General features: G+C 34.5%; 1 protein-coding gene across 1 annotated transcript; it reads left to right on the plus strand.

The window, feature by feature from the left end:
* Positions 1 to 163: 163 nt before the first annotated feature.
* LOC143576198 (uncharacterized) lies at positions 164 to 9,288 on the plus strand. Its single transcript, XM_077060348.1, has 5 exons — positions 164 to 824; positions 918 to 1,412; positions 1,979 to 2,113; positions 7,084 to 7,568; positions 8,239 to 9,288. The coding sequence occupies exons 1-5, from the start codon at positions 629 to 631 to the stop codon at positions 8,881 to 8,883; spliced, it is 1,956 nt and encodes a 651-aa protein (XP_076916463.1). The 5' UTR covers positions 164 to 628; the 3' UTR covers positions 8,884 to 9,288.
* Positions 9,289 to 19,717: the final 10,429 nt, after the last annotated feature.

Below are 19,717 nucleotides of genomic sequence, written 5' to 3' on the forward strand. Positions count from 1 at the left end.
TTTAGGTCGAGTTTAACCAACAACAGTCCTTCGCTTTATATCTCATTTAAGCCAAAAATACCTAAAATTGCCACTTTCTAAACTGTTGGATCCAGTATATTAGAATTGACATCATACAAAGGCCCATGCATTATTGTAACCCTAATTAATGACATCACACAAAAATCTAATACATATCGATTCTTTCAATCAGTTACAGGTAGTTCAATAATGCAATTTACATATAAAGAAAGAAATTCCATTATATGATGGTGAATCATATCCAACTACTTTAAAGAGGCCATAGCATATGGCTTTTCATTTGTAGCCATTCATTATTGATAACTCCCTGAAAAAGAAAAAGACGCCCACATTGTCATGTGAACTTCTTTTCAAAACGTGAAGGCCCATTTCCGACATAACCTACAGTTGATTTTGACTGCACCCACAATTGATTCTTGACAGCACATACGAATTATTTTCAAGAGCCAGCACAATCAATTTTTGACAGCAGATACAAATAAATGGCTACTAAATGAAATCACTATGCACCGGTACAAACCATTTAAGATGTCATAGCAAAATCACGTTGTAATATCTGTCTATATGTATAGCGAAATCAGGTGATTCTGCAGGCAATAAATTATAAATGGCAGCAGAGATGGAGCCGTTGACGGGAAAAGAAATAGCCGGAGAGAGTCCAAGCTCAGAAGCAACCGACGGGGAGAGCCAGAGAAGCATTAACACCGCGAATTCTACAGATAATACCAAACGTGTATATCTATTCCACGATCACAAAAATGAGATTACCTATACTTATAATAGCACTGTATCATATCTATTCGGTAATATATCTTTTTTCTAGCCTATTATATATATGTTCACCATCAATGGTATTAAGTAATAACAGTATGATTTCACATGCAATTAATCTGTAGGAAATACAGAAGACTACTTAAATTTGGTTGTTCCATTATATGAGGCATCTATCATTGGTGACTGGGAAACTGCAAAGATCATCTTTAATAAACGCCCAGATTTGGTAAGGATTTGTCTCAGCAAGAATCTTGGGACATCACTTCATGTGGCAGCGACAGCAGAAGAAACCAAGGTTACGATAACTTTTGTGAAGAATCTAGTAAATGTGATGACGGTAGAGGTGTTGGAAATTCAAAACCAATATTTCAATACTGCCTTTTGGATAGCATCTTCTGAAGGGAAAATGAAAATGGCTATGATTATGATGGAGAAGAATCGTAGACTCCCGGATATCCGTGGTATGGCATATCTGCCACTGACCATTGCAGCTATGAAGGTGACAAACACCATAGTGAAATATTTGTATGAGAAATCTCAGAAGATGAATGGTGATCATTGGACAGATAATGATAGGAATTTGACACTCATGCATTGTGTGGAGCGTGATTTCTTTGGTAAGTAATTCTTGTCTTAATTTCTCAAATAATAGTTATTTTCAGTGGCGAAGCTTGGATATACACGTCAAGGGGGCCGGACTCAATATGTATAAAAAATTCCTAGACTAGAGAGGGGCGGGCTCAAAATTTCAGTCGGAAACGGGTGAATTTATACCATGTATAAAAATTTTCGGCTGAAAAAAGATAAATTTACACTGCCGAGTGAAAAAAAGTAGGCCGGCTCAAAATTTCGATCGGAAACGAATAAATTTACACTATGTATAAATTTTTTTGGGCAAAAAGTGGATAAATTTACACTACTGATTAAAAAACCGAGGGGGGCGGCTCAAAATTTCGGTCGAAAACGAGCAAATTTACAATATGTATAAAAAATTTCGGCCGAAAAAGAATAATTTTATATTACCGAGCGAAAAAACAGAGGGGGCCGGGGCCACCTAGCCCAACTAAAGCTACGCCAATGGTTATTTTGCACATGCAAATTAATAAATGACAGTGATCACAACAGTCTTAGTTACATAAAGTTTCAAAATAAGTACTGAAGTGATTGCCATAATTTTGTATAGATGTTGCGCTACAAATTGTGGAGGATCATCCAGAACTTGCTGGTAACATGTCTGTACTTGAAGTTTTGTCTCGGAAGCCTGATGCAATAAATAAAGTAACGAAGAATCATTTATTCATGAGAATCATAAAACCATGTAAGTATGCTAGTAGCTTAAGTCATATCTCATGGTTTAATAAAGCGTTTGTTAAAGTCCAGGACTAGATTTGTCGTTCTTCTTTAGTTGACAGTTTTGGGTCAACAGTGATAAATCATTGAAACTCCTAGGGGATTGTTGGGTTTGATCTTGGCGCGTCGGTTTAGATCATCTACAACAACAAACTAATACAAACCGACACATTATCGCAACATCCGATTCCAATTTTTTCACAAAAACTCACTTTTTTCCGCAACAACAAACCTCCACAAACCCAATTAAAATATATTAATGGTATGTTTAATAAGAAACTTTTAGAAGCTTTTAAGGGTTTTTAACTCTAATTTTCAAAGCTCCTATTATTAGGGTTCCATTTTTGTAAATTCATATAATAGTTATACATTTAGCTCTTATTCAAAACCAATATCCCACGACTTTTTTAGAGGCCATAACTTTTTCACGCGTTAATATTTTTAAAAAAAAATACATCATAAAAACAAGCATTTATACTCTTTAATTTGAGTATGGTATTGCGATACTTTTTTAACTTTAAAAAATTAGCACATTAAGTGATTATCGATTAGGATCGGTAACAAGTCGAGTCAGGCGAGCTCGGGCCATTTGTAAGACCAAATTAGGGCCATAACGAGTCGTTACAAAAAATATTATGTAGTTTGGTTCGTGTCGGTACTGTTTTGAGTCGAAAGGGGTCAGTTAAAAACATGTCTCGGATTAAAACAATGTCGGATCATAACGGGATTCAGATTATAAGAAAAGGTTTTCTATTTCAAACTGCTGTATATTGTAGGTCCCAAACCGACCATACGAACGGTTTTGCTCTTGATACAAAATGTCGAGACGCCTACGAGAAATCGTCTTCCTTTCCCAACCCACTTCTGTCGCTGATCCTCATCACCGTCGGGAAAACGGTCTCCGGCCACTACCGCCGCCATGTTTTCGCTGCCGCCACTCCTACCACCTGTCACAGCGTCAACTTCTTCTTCATTCATTCTTTATTTCCCGCCAGAAAATCAAAAACCACCCTTCTCTACTCTTTATTTCTTTCTCTCTTTCTTCCTTTCTTTGCCGGAAAAACATTTTGTCGGAAAACTATTCGATTTGAATCGAATCGAGTGGAGTTCGATTCGATTCGAATCGTATCAAGTTCGATTCGATTCATTTTTTTAACTTGAAACCCGGACAGCCAACATCTATCACCGCAAGCAGTTACCGGCAAACCCGTCAGTCACATCTTCATCCAACAGTTGCAACGACCCGAAATAACCAGCACTCCTGTATCGGAGTTTGATGTTTTACATCTTCAACTTCGAACTCGTCGCCGGGAAGAACCGTATGGTCACCGAATTTTCGGCGTATAGCGGAATGGTTCCCGAAACGCCTGGATCGGGCACTTGTAGATCCTGAACATCCAGATCTACAAGGAAAAGCTTCAAACACGCTTATTTCCCAATTTATTTTCAACTTTAGTTTCGGATCTAGAAACTTTATTTTCAAACTTCAACGCATTTTAACGTCTCGGTTCAGGTAATAGCGAATAGAACCCGAATATCAAGAGCAAAGTTGAATCATAAACTTCGACCCTACTCTGATACCAATCGTAGGTCCCAAAGCGACCATACGAACAGTTTTGCTTTTGATACAAAGTGTCAAGATGGGTGTGGTAAATCAAAGGATCGAACATAAATAAAACATAAAGACAAGATATATGAACGATCTCGTTGCCGGTTAAAAGATTGATATATTAAACAAAAAACCAACCTACCTAAGGTAAGCTCCCATTGGGTGGATGATTTACACCATGGTAAAACACACATATAAAAGACATTTATAGCCTAATACACTAGAAGCTTTATCCCATTGAAGTTAAATGTGCGTCCCGAAGCTCTGGTTTCATGTCCAGTTTCCTCGTCGGCTTTAATTATTAACGTGACCGTTAATATGTAACGGATTTCATAATTTGATATCGCAAGTCATAAGTTTTGGGCCTTACATATATTTTAGCTTTGCTTCATGATTTTCACCACCTATTACACGCATACTACCTTTACACGAATTAAACCTCTATATATTGGGTTATGTGTGCACTGTCATTGGGTGAATCTGCATCGACAATGATTATGAGGTTGATGTCATGTTGCACACCCACACCATCGTACCGTGCGGGCACCCAATTAGTTTTATTAAAAGCTCCTACTCTGCTAGACATCTAATATATCTAAAAAGCTACAAATACCAGCTACAGCTACAACTTTCAGCTACTAGCATTCAACCACCAGCCACCAGATTTCAACCAACAGCTACGGTATGTTTGGCAAAGAGCTTTTTGGAGCTTTAAGCTACAAGCTTTTAACAAAAAAGTCATATTTATTTGAAAAGTCTTGTTCAGTTGGAGTAGCCTAAAGCTTTTAGGTTAGGAGAAAAAGCTTGAAGCTAAAAGCTCCAACTAGTAGTATTTAGAAAAAACTACAAGCTTTGAGTATATCTAATTTTAAAATTTTGGTACTTGAACTTCCATCACATTTTGCTAATCATTTAACCCTATTCAAAACCGATTACCCCATGACTTTTTAAGAGGAACTTTTTCACACATCAATATTTTTTAAAAAAATTGCATAATTAAAACAAACATTTTATTCTCTTTAATTCTTAATTTGAGTATGGTATTGTTATACTTCTTTAACTTTAAAAAATTAACATATTATGTGATTATTGTTTAGGATCGGTAGTGCTAGCATATTATGTATACCCGTACACGATAAGGCACGAACTCGAAATGTGTATACCAGTACACGACACGAAAACTTATCGTGTACCTGTATCCAAACACGAACATGTTACAACCTAGTATACATGATAACATGGCTGCAATGTAGGAGAGAATGGGTTTAGTTTTAGGTTGTTGAGTCTTAGTTTTGACTCCATTTTTTATGGAGTCATGTAAGACTATCTATTTAATTAATTAGTTTCCTTCAATGCACATACAAATACAAAGCTTGTTTACGGAATGAGAGAACTTTGGTTTTGGTCCTTATGGTTACTTAAACTATCAGTTATAGTCCAATGGTTTATTTTAGACTTTTATGTTAATAGTTTCATTTTACTATCAATTTTAGTCCAGACCCTTAGCTCCATCCACCAGATCATTGGTTAACCTCACTTGAGGGTTTTTTTATGTTTTTTTTTTAACTGTAAGGGGTTTTTTTTTTTTATTTTTGTCATTTAACCTCTCTTTCTTTTAATAACCATAAGTAAACCCTAATACATACATCATCATCGACATACATCACATGGATCAAGTTGTGGGTTTGTTGGGCCCATCTTCCCATATGTCAAAGAGCTGTTGAAATTATCCATAGACTGAGATATGGGAGCAATTATCAAGTTCAAAATTGAAGGCTGAAGTTTTCTTTAGTACTTAGTTTGATTTTCGCTTTGATGTCTTTTGTTAAAATTATGACTTGATAGTTTGTAAGGCCAATTTTAGTGACTTGCGATATCAAGTGATGAAACTCGTTATATATTTTGGTCAAGATAATTATTAATGTCGGCGAGCAAAACCGGATCCAAGATGAGAGCTTCGACACGCGTTTAACTTCAACGGGGAGATCTTCTAGTTTATAATTTGTGTTGTGTTAGGCTATAAATATGTCATATTTATGTCTTTGTATGTGTGTTTAGTAAGATGTAAATCACCACCCTAGGGATCTCATCTTGGGTGGGTCGGTTCGTTCTTAATATATCAAATATTTCAACCGATAACGAGATCGTTCATATCTTGTGTTTATCTTTATATTTTGTTCGGTCGTTTGATTTACCGCACCCGTCTCGACACGTTTATCGAGAGCAAAACCCTTCGATGGTCGCTTTGGGACCTACATAGTTGTTTATTTCGATGTCTTTCGTACCAAAATGACCCAAACTGTTGTAAAGGTCATTAATTTTGTTTCGAGTTGTCATTTTGTTTCTAAATATATGTTGTTGAAAGTTCTGCTTTCTTTGTTTGTGACGCAACATTTCTTAGCAATCAAATTGATCCAGAATGTTTCAAGCAAGATCAAAGCAACAAATTGTTTTCGATAGGAAAAAAAATACATACCATCGTTGATTAGAAAAAAAAAATCCTTGAAACTAGCTAACAAACAAAAAGGATAAATTCAAACCAACAAAGTCAAATAAAGAAAGAACTTAGGTAAATTAAGATAACTGGATAAAGTTTCAAAACGGCTCTAGGTGGGTCCTGCAGTCTTGGGTTTTCATGGATCAGGCTCGTGATCAGTAGCTTGATCCTGGTCATCCACTTCAGTTTGTATCCGAAAGTGTCGATGATGATATATTTAGGCAATAATTATTCACACATCCTTTTTGGTTGTTCACACGCCCTCTTAACACACATATTATCTTTATATACACCCTATAAAGGGTGTATGAATAACACATCTCATTTACTAGGGTTTACTTATGATTATTAAAAGTGATAGATTAAAATGACAAAAAAGCCACTCACAGTTTAAAATGACAAAAACAGCCCCTCATGTGAGGCTAACTTTATAGTAAAATGAAATATCATAAAAGATTAAAATAAATTGTTTGACTACAATTGATAATTTAGAGAAACCACATAGACCGAAACCGAAGTTCTCTTCTACTGATATCTCTTGAGCCCAAAACCAACAGGGTTCAAGTGTTATTAAGCAAATTGATCCGTTAGAGTTGTTAACAACTGATTTGTAACAATTCTTTCAATTTGTTTTCTCTGTAATATTGATTCAGTATAATTTATAAATAATCAATTGAGTTCTTCATCCGTTTTCGTTCTTGACTGTTCCAGTTTTGTATTCTTTGCTTTAATTCGTTACAAAGTACTACTATACTAATTGTGTTTATAACAGATATTTCTAAAATAATAGTGTGGAGTAGTTGGTTGATCCTTATTTGGTAGTTGCTTTCAGGTTTTATATTTTTTGGCATTACTGTACAACCTAATGATGAAGAGGGTAACGATGCACTTACATTACTGAAAGCCATTTGGGGACATGCTACCCAAACAACGTGCATAGATGAAATTGTGGATATGCTCAATAAGCCTCCTACTTTCGCTGCTAATGAAACAATAAGAGAATCTTCAAGAATATTACTTGTTGCTGCAAAAATGGGCAACACAAGATTTATCGTTGAGTTGCTTCGAACCTACCCCGATCTTATGCTTTATGCAAATGCGGATGGGCTCACTTTATTTCATGTGGCTGTTATGCATCGTCATCAAGATATCTACAACCTATTGTATGAGATAGGGGGGTCCAATCATGATATATGCCTATATAGAGACATGTCAGGCAATAATATGCTTCATTTAGTTGGGAAGAGTTCGAAGGAGATGGTAGCTAAGAAATCCGGAGCATCTCTCCTAATGCAAAGAGAATTATTGTGGTTCAAGGTATAAATTTAAATGTCCCCGTACTCCATAAGTAATTGTTTGAAGATATGTTTATAATTTAGTAGATTTATGTAACATGATATACAATATTGAAATTGTTTTACCGTAATTTTATACTTTTTGTATAGTAATAAACATGTACTATATTAATATATATATTTGATGTATTAAATAAAAATTATATAAATAATAGTCTCGTTTAGCCTTATTAGCCTAGTAAATCTTGATATTTGAAGCTCAAGCTCAAGCTTGTTTAGCAAATGAGCCCAATATAAGCTCGAGTTCGGGCACTTAATTGCTCGTTTAAGCTCGCCTTAGTTTAAGCTTTTTAATGATCTGATCTCAGTTAGCTAACAAGCCTCTCCTCTTATTCACGCCTTGTATATGTCACTTTAACTTAAAGATCTATGTGGAAATGAGAAAATTGATGAGCTCTTGAAATTCATATAGCTATTAATTATGTTGTGTTATTAAAGTACCCATATAAGTTATTTTGTCATTACTTATTAGTTTAATCATTCAGAATTATCACCTGGTTATTGGAATAATATTGAGATTGTTCATGAAGCACACATGCATCTTGAATGTAACTCGTTTAGCACAACAATAGACAGAATTATTATACAAATTGTAATGATTATCGCGTCTTTAACTTTTGTGTATGTTGTAGGAAGTTGAGAAGATGATGCCACCTTTTATGAGAGAAGCGTTGAACAACGATGGTCAAACACCATATGAGTTATTCTCCAAAGAAAACGAAGAACTTCTTTCCAGGGGACTAAAATGGATGAGAGACTGTATGGTTGTTGCCACCCTTATCGTCACCATTGCATTTGCTGTTGCTTTTACGGTCCCAGGAGGCTACCACCAAGAGGATGGTATTCCCATTTTCATCCATGATTACACCTTTTTGGTTTTTGTTATTGCAGACTCCATTTCTTTGTTCTCTTCCTCGACCTCACTTCTAGTGTTCTTGTGTATCCTCACATCTCCTCACGATCAACGTGATTTCTTGTATTCATTACCCAGAAAGTTAATGATAGGTGTTCTGACACTTTTCATCTCGGTGGCTGCAATGATGGTTACTTTCAGTGCTAGTTTTTTTGTGCTATATGACAAGAAGATGAAATGGGTACCAATCTTGATTGCTGCATTTTCCTCTATACCGGTCATCGTGTTTGCAATAATGCAATTTCCTCTTCTGGTGGATATGTTTCGCTCGATTTATGATTCTCATTATCTATTTAAGCCCAACAAACACATCCTTTACACTACAAAACCAAGGTTACGTTCTAACAGCTCGCTCTGTGTTTGATTCACACTATCTTCAAGTCAGCTTGCATTTAGTTTGTCTAATTTGTATTAGGGTTTCATTGTGTTAGTCTGGTTTGTTATTTTTCGTCTTTCTTTGATATCTGGATTCATCATCATCAACTGTTCCGTTAAATTAGTATATGATTGTTTGCATTGTTGATTATGAACTCATATTGCGCTCAAAAGGTTTGGGAGGTGTTTTCGGTTTAGGTTAATCTCTAATAAAATGTTCACTTTGTTTAGCCGCTACATCTTTTGTCGTTGTAAGTTTATCGGTGAATTTGACAAGAAAAAAAACCTGAAATTATAAATATCGAAGACTCAAGGAATTGAATGAGCATGTAACAGAGAAAGTGAGTGAAGCGGCCATTGGTGTGCTTGGTGTGTTCGTTTGTGGATATTGGGATCTATTCTCATGATAAGAAGACTGACGAATATTTATTTTAAAATCAATGCAGTCAGGCATTGTTTTTACTAACAAAATTACAATTCAGTTATTTGGTTTCTATTAGATTTCTTCATTATTCAAAATCTTAATTAACGTGTTTTATACCCGTACCGGACGGGTTGCTTAATGTCGTGATGTCATAACTACTCTTTTAACATTCTAAACGAAAACAATATCCGTTAATCGTCTTCAAAAATTTTCTCCAACGATTTCACTTCTTGATTTCTTAATCTTCTATTTTTGTCACAAAAGTGCCTTGTTCCTTGATAACCATATTCTTCTCCACACTTACTCCACCCCTACCGCCACCATCTCCTATCGTTGACTGGAAGTGAGTTATGAATGCAGTTATCGTCATGCGTGATGTCACCTGAATCATTAAAAAATAAGTAAAAGTTAGTTTTCAGCTTGAAGATCTAGCTTGGACTAACTTAAGGTCAAATTAGGCAACTTTCTACATTGAAACTGACTTGTTCATATTTACATGTATAAATATAACAAAACGAATGTTGGGGTTTTGAACTATCTAATTAACTTCAAATTATGAAGCTTTGAGCTTCACAATGTTCACATCCAAATATGCGTCATCATATCACTTTAAAATCATAAATAAGATCACTTTAAATTTTTGTTTCTTATAGATTAACAAACTGAAAGTACATAATAATACAAAATGACATGGCGCATTAGAGTGAAATAGTTAACTTACGAATACCTTTGAGGCCATTAATTTTCTATAGCAAGGTGAAGTTAATACGACTGGTATCGGACCGAAATAGTTCGTATTTGACTAAAACAAATCTGCATATTTTGACTTTCAGAAAGTCAAACTAATGACCTTTACTATATACAGTGACTCGAAATACAAGTTCCAAGCTTGCACACTGTCAGTCTGTCACTATTAAATATACCCTGCAAAAATATAACCATAAATGTTAGAATTACCTTGTAGTTGACTTTTCTAAACACTGCAAGTCCTAAAAAGAAAATTTACCGTATCACATCATAAAATTCCATAAAAAGAAAAAAAAAGAAGACTGAGTATATTTTTAAAATATTGGATTCTAAAGAACTCAACAATACATTACACTAATAAATTCATCATCATCATCATCATCATCGTACTCAGTATATCCCACCAATAGCAAAGCTATGGTAGGGTCTGAGGAGGGTAAGATGTAGCAAAGCTATCGTACTCAATATTACACTAATAAATTGCAAATTAAAAAGATAACTTACACTTCCAAAGTTCCCTGCATGAAAGGAGGTGCTTTAACTAACCAATCCATGTGTATGACTACAAATCTATATGGAGTAAATAAACAAAATTAAAACGAATAAAAAATAGGTGAAATGCAAGATCAAGTCCATGAATGAATACCACAACAGAAAGAACCTGGATCTCTATTGTTGGCGTGGACAACAATAATAGATGTAGATTCTTTGCTGTTTGCATAATCCACAATATGAAATTTAAGTCCACAATATGGTTTCCCATTGTCCCAAACTTGAAGAGCTGTTATTACATTAGCATAACCAAATATGAATATCTCAATAATATTCTTGATCTTTCCTTTTAATATATAAAAAAGGAACAAAATGATTCCAAAAAAGAAAAAGAAAAAAAAAACATTTAATAGAAAGAATAGCCAAATAATTACTTAAGGGGTCATTCTAGGTCATGGGCCCAAATCGAATGTTTTGGGCTGCACGATTAACATATTCTATATCTCCTTCAGCAGTATTGGCGATCAGTTCTGTTCTTGTTCCTACAGAATTACGAAAAGCCTAGAGTTAGTTAACCAAAAATATGGCAATATCATGAATAAAAACAAAGCAAAAATAATATATATATTAAAGGGTACTCTTTAGTGTTGATAAAACACATAAATCTCCTATTGCAATCAAAGTTTGCTCCCAATCTGGTGAGTTATATAGTGAATTATCCAAAAAGAACTTAATAGATCTCCTAATCTATGATTGAAATGTAGAATTGTGTGATGAACATAATTAAAAAAGTGCAGGATTTGGTATAAGATGGTAATATTCAATATGGAAAGGAAAATATTTTGTATACATTTCTCTGGTAGGTTGAAGCACTTCAAGGCTTACCAAACTGCTATCAACATGCATGATATAAAAATCATTTATATATAAATTTAGATAAGTTAATTACTCAACGTTTGGTGTAAAAAAGAAGCATGGAGAAACTACACAATTTAAAACCTTTTATTGCATATTTTTCATAAAAAAAATCCATTAATCTACTTTATCTAGTGAATGGCTTAGTATCCCCTACATACTAAATTCATAGCAGGTTAATGTATTTACAATTTCAAAAATACAAACCTACATATATCACACGGAAAACGTCATAAAGATCAAAGAGGTTTAAGCATATGAGAGTCAGAAATACAAGCAATTATGGACCACCTAGATAAAAACAGCTACCAGCCCAGATTCTGCGTGGTGTATGATAAGATGGGGAATATTATTAGTTGTAAAGACTCATCTGGTGCAATGATGGATCACATACCACATCCAGAAAAGATATTATACGATATTTTATGTGTCACCCATAGCATTAATCCAAAAGCACCACTTTCAGATATAATGGATGATTTTCGGCGAGGCTTAAAGTATCAAATACAATTTTATGAGCCGACGATCAAGTTTGAGGACGTTCGTTTGCAGGATAAGACAGAGGATCGTGTTCCCTCTTGGGAAGACGAGTTTAGGGATGAATTTGGTGAAGATTTGGTGGGTTCAGCCGATGTGGATGAGAGAGATTTTAACCCCGAAAGAGATATTGAGGAGCTTGAATTTTTGTATTCGGGGAGCCAGTTAAGAAACAAAATGTCAAAGAGGAATCACAAGAGATATCTGAAGAATTGAAGAGTAAAGAATTGCATCTCGTTGTGAAATAACATCCACGTCTACACGGTAAAGCGGATATGGTTTTAAAAATAGTTGTTCGTGGATCGCCACGTAAATCAAGAGCAAGAAGGAGATATTTGGGCTCAGGAATCAATGTTGGCCGAATTGGTCATATTCGCAGAATTTTGATAATGGATGGATCGAGCTAAATGCGTATTTTTGGGCCTACATGTATTTGGAAATTAGTTTCTTCCCAACTTATTTTAAGATGAGAGTGTTAAAGAGCACCGATGGGAAGAGGATCAAAGAGAAGCTTCCCGTAGTTTTCTTTAATATATATATATTTTTTATTACTACTATTTGGTGTTCGTGATCCTTTTTTGTTTAAGTTTATCTTTGCAGTGGTCTTCATGGATTGTTACTACGGGGCCAGATGAAGAAAATCGTCATAAAGATCAAAGAGGTTTAAGCATATGAGAGTCAGAAATACAAGCAATAATGGACCACCTAGATAAAAACAGCTACCAGCCTAGATTCTGTGTGGTGTATGATAGGATGGGGAATATTATTGGTTGTAAAGACTCATCTGGTGCAATGATGGATCACATACCACATCCAGAAGAGATATTATACGATATTTTATGTGTCACCCATAGCATTAATCTAAAAGCACCACTTTCAGATATAATGGATGATTTTCGGAGAGGCTTAAAGTATCAAATACAATTTTATGAGCCGACGATCAAGTTTGAGGATGTTAGTTTGCAGGATAAGACAGAGGATCGTGTTCCCTCTTGGGAAGACGAGTTTAGGGATGAATTTGGTGAAGATTTGGTGGGTCCAGCCGATGTGGATGAGAGAGATTTTAACCCCGAAAGAGATATTGAGGAGCTTGAATTTTTTTATTCGGGGAGCCAGTTAAGAAACAAAATGTCAAAGAGGAATCACAAGAGATATCTGAAGAATTGAAGAGTAAAGAATTGCATCTTGTTGTTAAAGAACATCCACGTCTACACGGTAAAGCGGATATGGTTTTAAAAATAGTTGTTCGTGGATCGCCACGTAAATCAAGAGCAAGAAGGAAGATATTTGGGCTCAGGAATCAATGTGTGCCGAATTGGTCATATTCTCAGAATTTTGATAATGGATGGATCGAGCTAAATGCGTATTTTTGGGCCTACATGTATTTGGAAATTAGTTTCTTCCCAACTGATTTTAAGATGAGAGTGTTAAAGAGCACCGATGGGAAGAGGATCAAAGAGAAGCCTCCCGTAGTTTTCTTTAATATATATATATATATTTTTTATTACTACTATTTGGTGTTCGTGATCCTTTTTTGTTTAAGTTTATCTTTGCAGTTGTCTTCATGGATTGTTACTACGGGGCCAGAGATGAAGAAAATCGTCATAAAGATCAAAGAGGTTTAAGCATATGAGAGTCAGAAATACAAGCAATAATGGACCACCTAGATAAAAACAGTTACCAGCCCAGATTCTGCGTGGTGTATGATAAGATGGAGAATATTATTGGTTGTAAAGACTCATCTGGTGCAATGATGGATCACATACCACATCCAGAAGAGATATTATACGATATTTTATGTGTCACCCATAGCATTATTCCAAAAGCACCACTTTCAGATATAATGCATGATTTTCGGAGAGGCTTAAAGTATCAAATACAATTTTATGAGCCGACGATCAAGTTTGAGGATGTTAGTTTGCAGGATAAGACAGAGGATCGTGTTCCCTCTTGGGAAGACGAGTTTAGGGATGAATTTGGTGAAGATTTGGTGGGTCCAGTCGATGTGGATGAGAGAGATTTTAACCCCGAAAGAGATATTGAGGAGCTTGAATTTTTTTATTCGGGGAGCCAGTTAAGAAACAAAATGTCAAAGAGGAATCACAAGAGATATCTGAAGAATTGAAGAGTAAAGAATTGCATCTCGTTGTGAAAGAACATCCACGTCTACACGGTAAAGCGGATATGGTTTTAAAAATAGTTGTTCGTGGATCGCCACGTAAATCAAGAGCAAGAAGGAAGATATTTGGGCTCAGGAATCAATGTGTGCCGAATTGGTCATATTCTCATAATTTTTATAATGGATGGATCGAGCTAAATGCGTATTTTTGGGCCTATATGTATTTGGAAATTAGTTTCTTCCCAACTGATTTTAAGATGAGAGTGTTAAAGAGCACCGATGGGAAGAGGATCAAAGAGAAGCCTCCCGTAGTTTTCTTCAATATATATATATATTTTTTATTACTACTATTTGGTGTTCGTGATCCTTTTTTGTTTAAGTTTATCTTTGCAGTGGTCTTCATGGATTGTTACTACGGGGCCAGAGATGAAGAAAATCGTCATAAAGATCAAAGTGGTTTAAGCATATGAGAGTCAGAAATACAAGCAATTATGGACCACCTAGATAAAAACAGCTACCAGCCCAGATTCTGCGTGGTGTATGATAAGATGGGGAATATTATTGGTTGTAAAGACTCATCTGGTGCAATGATGGATCACATACCACATCCAGAAGAGATATTATACAATATTTTATGTGTCACCCATAGCATTAATCTAAAAGCACCACTTTCAGATATAATGGATGATTTTCGGCGAGGCTTAAAGTATCAAATACAATTTTATGAGCTGACGATCAAGTTTGAGGATGTTAGTTTGCAGGATAAGACAGAGGATCGTGTTCCCTCTTGGGAAGACGAGTTTAGGGATGAATTTGGTGAAGATTTGGTGGGTCCAGTCGATGTGGATGAGAGAGATTTTAACCCCGAAAGAGATATTGAGGAGCTTGAATTTTTTTATTCGGGGAGCCAGTTAAGAAACAAAATGTCAAAGAGGAATAACAAGAGATACCTGAAGAATTGAAGAGTAAAGAATTGCATCTCGTTGTGAAAGAACATCCACGTCTACACGGTAAAGCGGATATGGTTTTAAAAATAGTTGTTCGTGGATCGCCACGTAAATCAAGAGCAAGAAGGAAGATATTTGGGCTCAGGAATCATTGTGTGCCGAATTGGTCATATTCTCAGAATTTTGATAATAGATGGATCAAGCTAAATGCGTATTTTTGGGCCTACATGTATTTGGAAAATAGTTTCTTCCCAACTGATTTTAAGATGGGAGTGTTAAAGAGCACCGATGGGAAGAGGATCAAAGAGAAGCTTCCTGATTGAGGTTTCGGGACTAAGTCTGGCAGAAGACTTTTAGTAAACTTAGCGCTTCCTGGGAGGCAACCCGGTACTATCTTTTTATTCTATTTTTATTTCTATTTTGTTTTTTTTTTACTTCTTTGCTCTGCCGGGTGTTTCTTCTCTTACGTGCAGGTTGTTCCCGGGTTACTTATGAGATGATTGGTGAGATATGGGTTTAAACAAGTGTGGGGATGATGGAGCAGTTGAGCCGTATACTTTATGTTTTATTTATTATTTTCTGCTAATTATTCATAATTTATTTGTCGGTTGATGTGAAGTACTTTAATTACTTAATATCTATCATTATGATAAGATATGTTTTTAGATATGTTTGTTTTGTTTTTGCCGCTTACGTTCATGAAAGAAGGAGTTATCATTTGCTGAGCACGTTCATAGTTGGAGGGCATTCATGGAAGAAGACTTTGGCATCATATTTCATGCGCATATTACCAGCTAAGTCTTTTCCATTATCTAGCTTGTTAACTTTTTATTTTTATTTTGCTTTTGTTTTTTAGTTTTTAGTTTTTTATAGTCCGACTTTATTTTTAATTTTATTTTTATTTTGAGTCGTCAGTATCCTTGCATTGAGGACAATGCAAAATTTAAGTGTGGAGATAGGATATTTGAGTCGTAGTTTAATTTTGCTATAAATTAAGGGAAAAAAAATTGAAAACAATAAAAAAAATTTTAAAAATTGAAAAATGTCCCTTGAAGTTAGTTTTTTGCGTTAAAGTGGGAGATGATAAAAGAAAAATCAAAAATTGGTTTTTTAAACTACTAATAATATGAGATAAATAAAAGAAAACGCACTTAACTTGGGATGTGTCGGTAGGCTCAGCCTTGAAAATAAAAGGGCAATTTGATAAAATGGGTTGGAAATCTTTTGTGGGTAAAGCGTTTTGTCCGTAGAAAATAAGTAATGAAAGGTCAGCCGTACTCAAGCCTCAATTCTTAGTATGAAAACGTGGAAAAATCATAAAGTTTAAAAAATTGAATACGTTATCATATGATGCTTGGGTAGGTTTAACGTTAGAATATGCCGTGTAGCCTGTGATATAAATATTAAACTGCTAGTTTTAGTGTTTTACACATTATTGGCGTATGGTTTATAACCTTAAATCTTGTATTGATGGGATGCCCCGGGTCCGGAGACCATGGGTCTGTATGCCGACTATTTATCTGGGTATTCACAATTCCAAATAGGGTTGTGAATATTTAAAATAAAGCTAAAAAGAGCAAACACGCAGTTTTCTGCCACTTACGTCTTTAAACATGATCACAAAAAGTACAAAAGTACAAACGCATTACAGACTTGATCATCCACGCTGTTAGTCATGTGGGGTCCCCTTACTCGCGTCTCATTATCATTAAGAAACGGACCACAAGGGACACGCCACATGTAAGCCCTACAGATGAAATTTTGCATACTCACCTATGGTAATGATTCGGTGTATTGCTTGATAACGGGGGTATGCCATGTTGTGGGGAACACTAGCTATAAATTAATTAAACTCTAATCATATCTAATGGCTGCTTGCAGACTTTGATGCTTAAGCTTAGGTGGATAAACAATACCCTTAATCGTCTTAACTATTCATAAAAAAAATAGAGCAACAAAAGTTTTTAATCTGCTAATTTTGAGGTTTAAGTCAAGTTGGGGTGGTCTGGTCCGGTAAAAGCTGAAAATAAGCGGGTCTTAATTGTGTAAACCACTGAGTAATATAATTGTTGGATCTTATTTGTTCTGGTAAAGATCAAGACATGGGTTTAAGTGGATAACAATATCGGTGATCACGATTTTTGCGTTTTTCTAAACTTTAAATTAAATCTATATGTTTTTAAGACCATATATTCCGATTCTGATTCCATTGCATTAGACTTTTTCAGGGACGGAAAATGTTTAAGTGTGGGGATATATTTGATATGAACCTATAAATATTATAAATATTCCCTATACTTTTAAGCCATGTTTTTATTGAATATCATTCATAATTGGTTCATATATGGAGTTTTAAGTTTCTAAGAGATAAATAGCTAAAATTGATGTTTTACAATACTTGAGACCGACGAGTGATACTCGCACAAAATTTACTAAATATTTGTTTAAACTTAAGTTGCATAAATTAAAATTAAATGTCTATATTTAATATATAAGATGGTGAGAGTAAAAGAAAGCTAAGACTCAATCTAGACTTTGATATTTGAATTTAATATGAGAATTAGAAGTAACGTTGGTTTGTTCAATGATTGTCACCAAAACTAAAAAGGAGCAAAACATTGACTTGAGTGAGACATTAAAGAAATCGTGTTTTAACGAAATACCACAGGAAACAAAGAAACTTAAATCAAGCATTGATGGGCCAATGGAGTGGGCCAGCTGAATTGGACAAAACCCTACGGACGAAAATAAGAAGAGATCTACATAAGGGTTCAAAAAAAAAAAACAGAGAGAGTCGCAATAAGAAGAAAGAAAGAGAGAAGGCCGTTGGTTCGAGCGGAGAGCGTTTGGGTTTAACACCTACTCAACCAAGCATCATCAATATTCGGTTTGAATTTATTATTTTACTTATGAGCTTGGTTGTTGAACTTAGTTATTTTTGTTTCTTTGATTTTAAGATGCTAGGCTAAACTTATTAGACTGTCTAGGCTTGTGATGAACCATTGTTGAAGTTTTATTTTATTTGGAATTTGCTTTTCGTTATGGTTTTATGATTCAGTAAACTATTTGATTTTATTTGATTGATGTGTAGGTGCACTTGGTTTTGCTTGTTCTAGTTTTATTATTCCACATTATCCTTGGTGATTGTTTCATATGATAGGATTTTGTTAAGTCATCTACTGTGTGTTTTTGACTAGTTTATGATTGAATTTGAATAAGATCATAGGAATAGTATTATTAGTCAAACGAATAAAAGTGTGCTGCTAACCTAAAAAGCTGTAAGGTGATAGGTTATTGCTAGATCTTTGTTGATTGAGATTGCTAGATTTAGTTCTTCGTAAGGAGTCCGTCTAGGTTTGATTAATTAATTTTGTCTAGCGAGTTAATTAAGTCCGTCAAATTACCTTTGATTTCCGCGCTGTAAGGTAGGATTTCACTTTGAAGGTACTCTATCATAATTAATTAAATAACCGTAAGGAAGTTTAATTCATAAAACTGGTGAGTCTTAAAACTTGTTAGAAATCCATAGGCGTCTTCTTAAAGTGTCAAGGGTCCTGTTCGGGTTTTCTTTTAAGTGTTTATTTTACGATCACAGTTCCATAACTATTATTTTCCAACTAATTGATAACTGAAACTTTGGGGATTCTAGCTTAGATGGTTTTTCATTGTCATCTGATTTATATTCATAAAAATATTCTTTTCGTTTTTACTTGTTTTTTATTAATTAGATTTTAATATTAGTTTAATTAATAGTATTATAATAAACCCCCCTTAATATATAAAATAAATAGTCGCGTCAGTTTGTAGAGTCTAATTTAACTAGTTACGTAATTAAAAAAGTCTCGTGGGTTTGATATCCGGACTTACTTAGTTGTACTAGAGTCGACCGGTTCACTTGTCGGTTAGTAGTTTTAGTTAAGTCTAAGAGTCTAGAATTTATTACTTAGTGTCTAGATTAGAGTGTTTTTATATAACTACTTGTAGCACATCAGTTCTAATACATTATAGGAAGTTCTGGGTGTTTAAAAAAAGTTTAGAAGTTCTGAACTTTTAAACAGAACTTCTAAATTAACAAGAAAAATGAACTTCTAAACAGAACTTCTAAACTAACAAAAAAAATTAAACATCTGTAACATGAAATTGAACACTGAAATCACTTCATATAATCTCGTAATCATCAAACAAATATAAATCGACCGTCAATTTGATCATCGATTAGATCATATGAACAAAATATGGAACGTCTGTAACTGGGTTTCTGCAAATGGCGCTTAAAACTTTAAACGTTCAATTAAAACCCATCATTCAAAACTCAAAATTGATCAATTGAAACTTCAAATTGATGATTAATTGGACAAATTTCGAAGTTTAATTGATCAATTAGTTCAACAATTTCATTTTCAATTGGTCAATTTCATCAACTGACTTGTGAATAAGTCGTGACGGAGGAAGATGATGTACGGTGGACACAATTTTATCAACAGACTTATGAACATTTTTAGGTTTATTTAAAAAGAATGTTTAAGAGAGAAGAAAAAGGTCGGTTTGTAACGAAATGTTAACTCGAAATTTATGAAGTAATTAAAAATCCTTCAATTTATAACCAAGTTAATAATTAATAAATATGAAATTGTGGATCACA

The sequence above is a fragment of the Bidens hawaiensis genome, unplaced genomic scaffold (assembly GCF_021521415.1).
Source record: "Bidens hawaiensis isolate Kalapana, Puna unplaced genomic scaffold, B.hawaiensis_p1.1 tig00028024_1, whole genome shotgun sequence".
Lineage (NCBI taxonomy): Eukaryota > Viridiplantae > Streptophyta > Magnoliopsida > Asterales > Asteraceae > Bidens > Bidens hawaiensis.

Bases quoted from the DNA above. Each gene is read 5' to 3' on its own strand.
- LOC143576198 (XM_077060348.1), top strand. From the start codon at position 629: ATGGCAGCAGAGATGGAGCCGTTGACGGGAAAAGAAATAGCCGGAGAG. The intron at 1,413-1,978 runs GTAAGTAATTCT...AATTTTGTATAG, and splicing joins TGTGGAGCGTGATTTCTTTG to ATGTTGCGCTACAAATTGTG. The intron at 7,569-8,238 runs GTATAAATTTAA...TGTATGTTGTAG, and splicing joins GAGAATTATTGTGGTTCAAG to GAAGTTGAGAAGATGATGCC.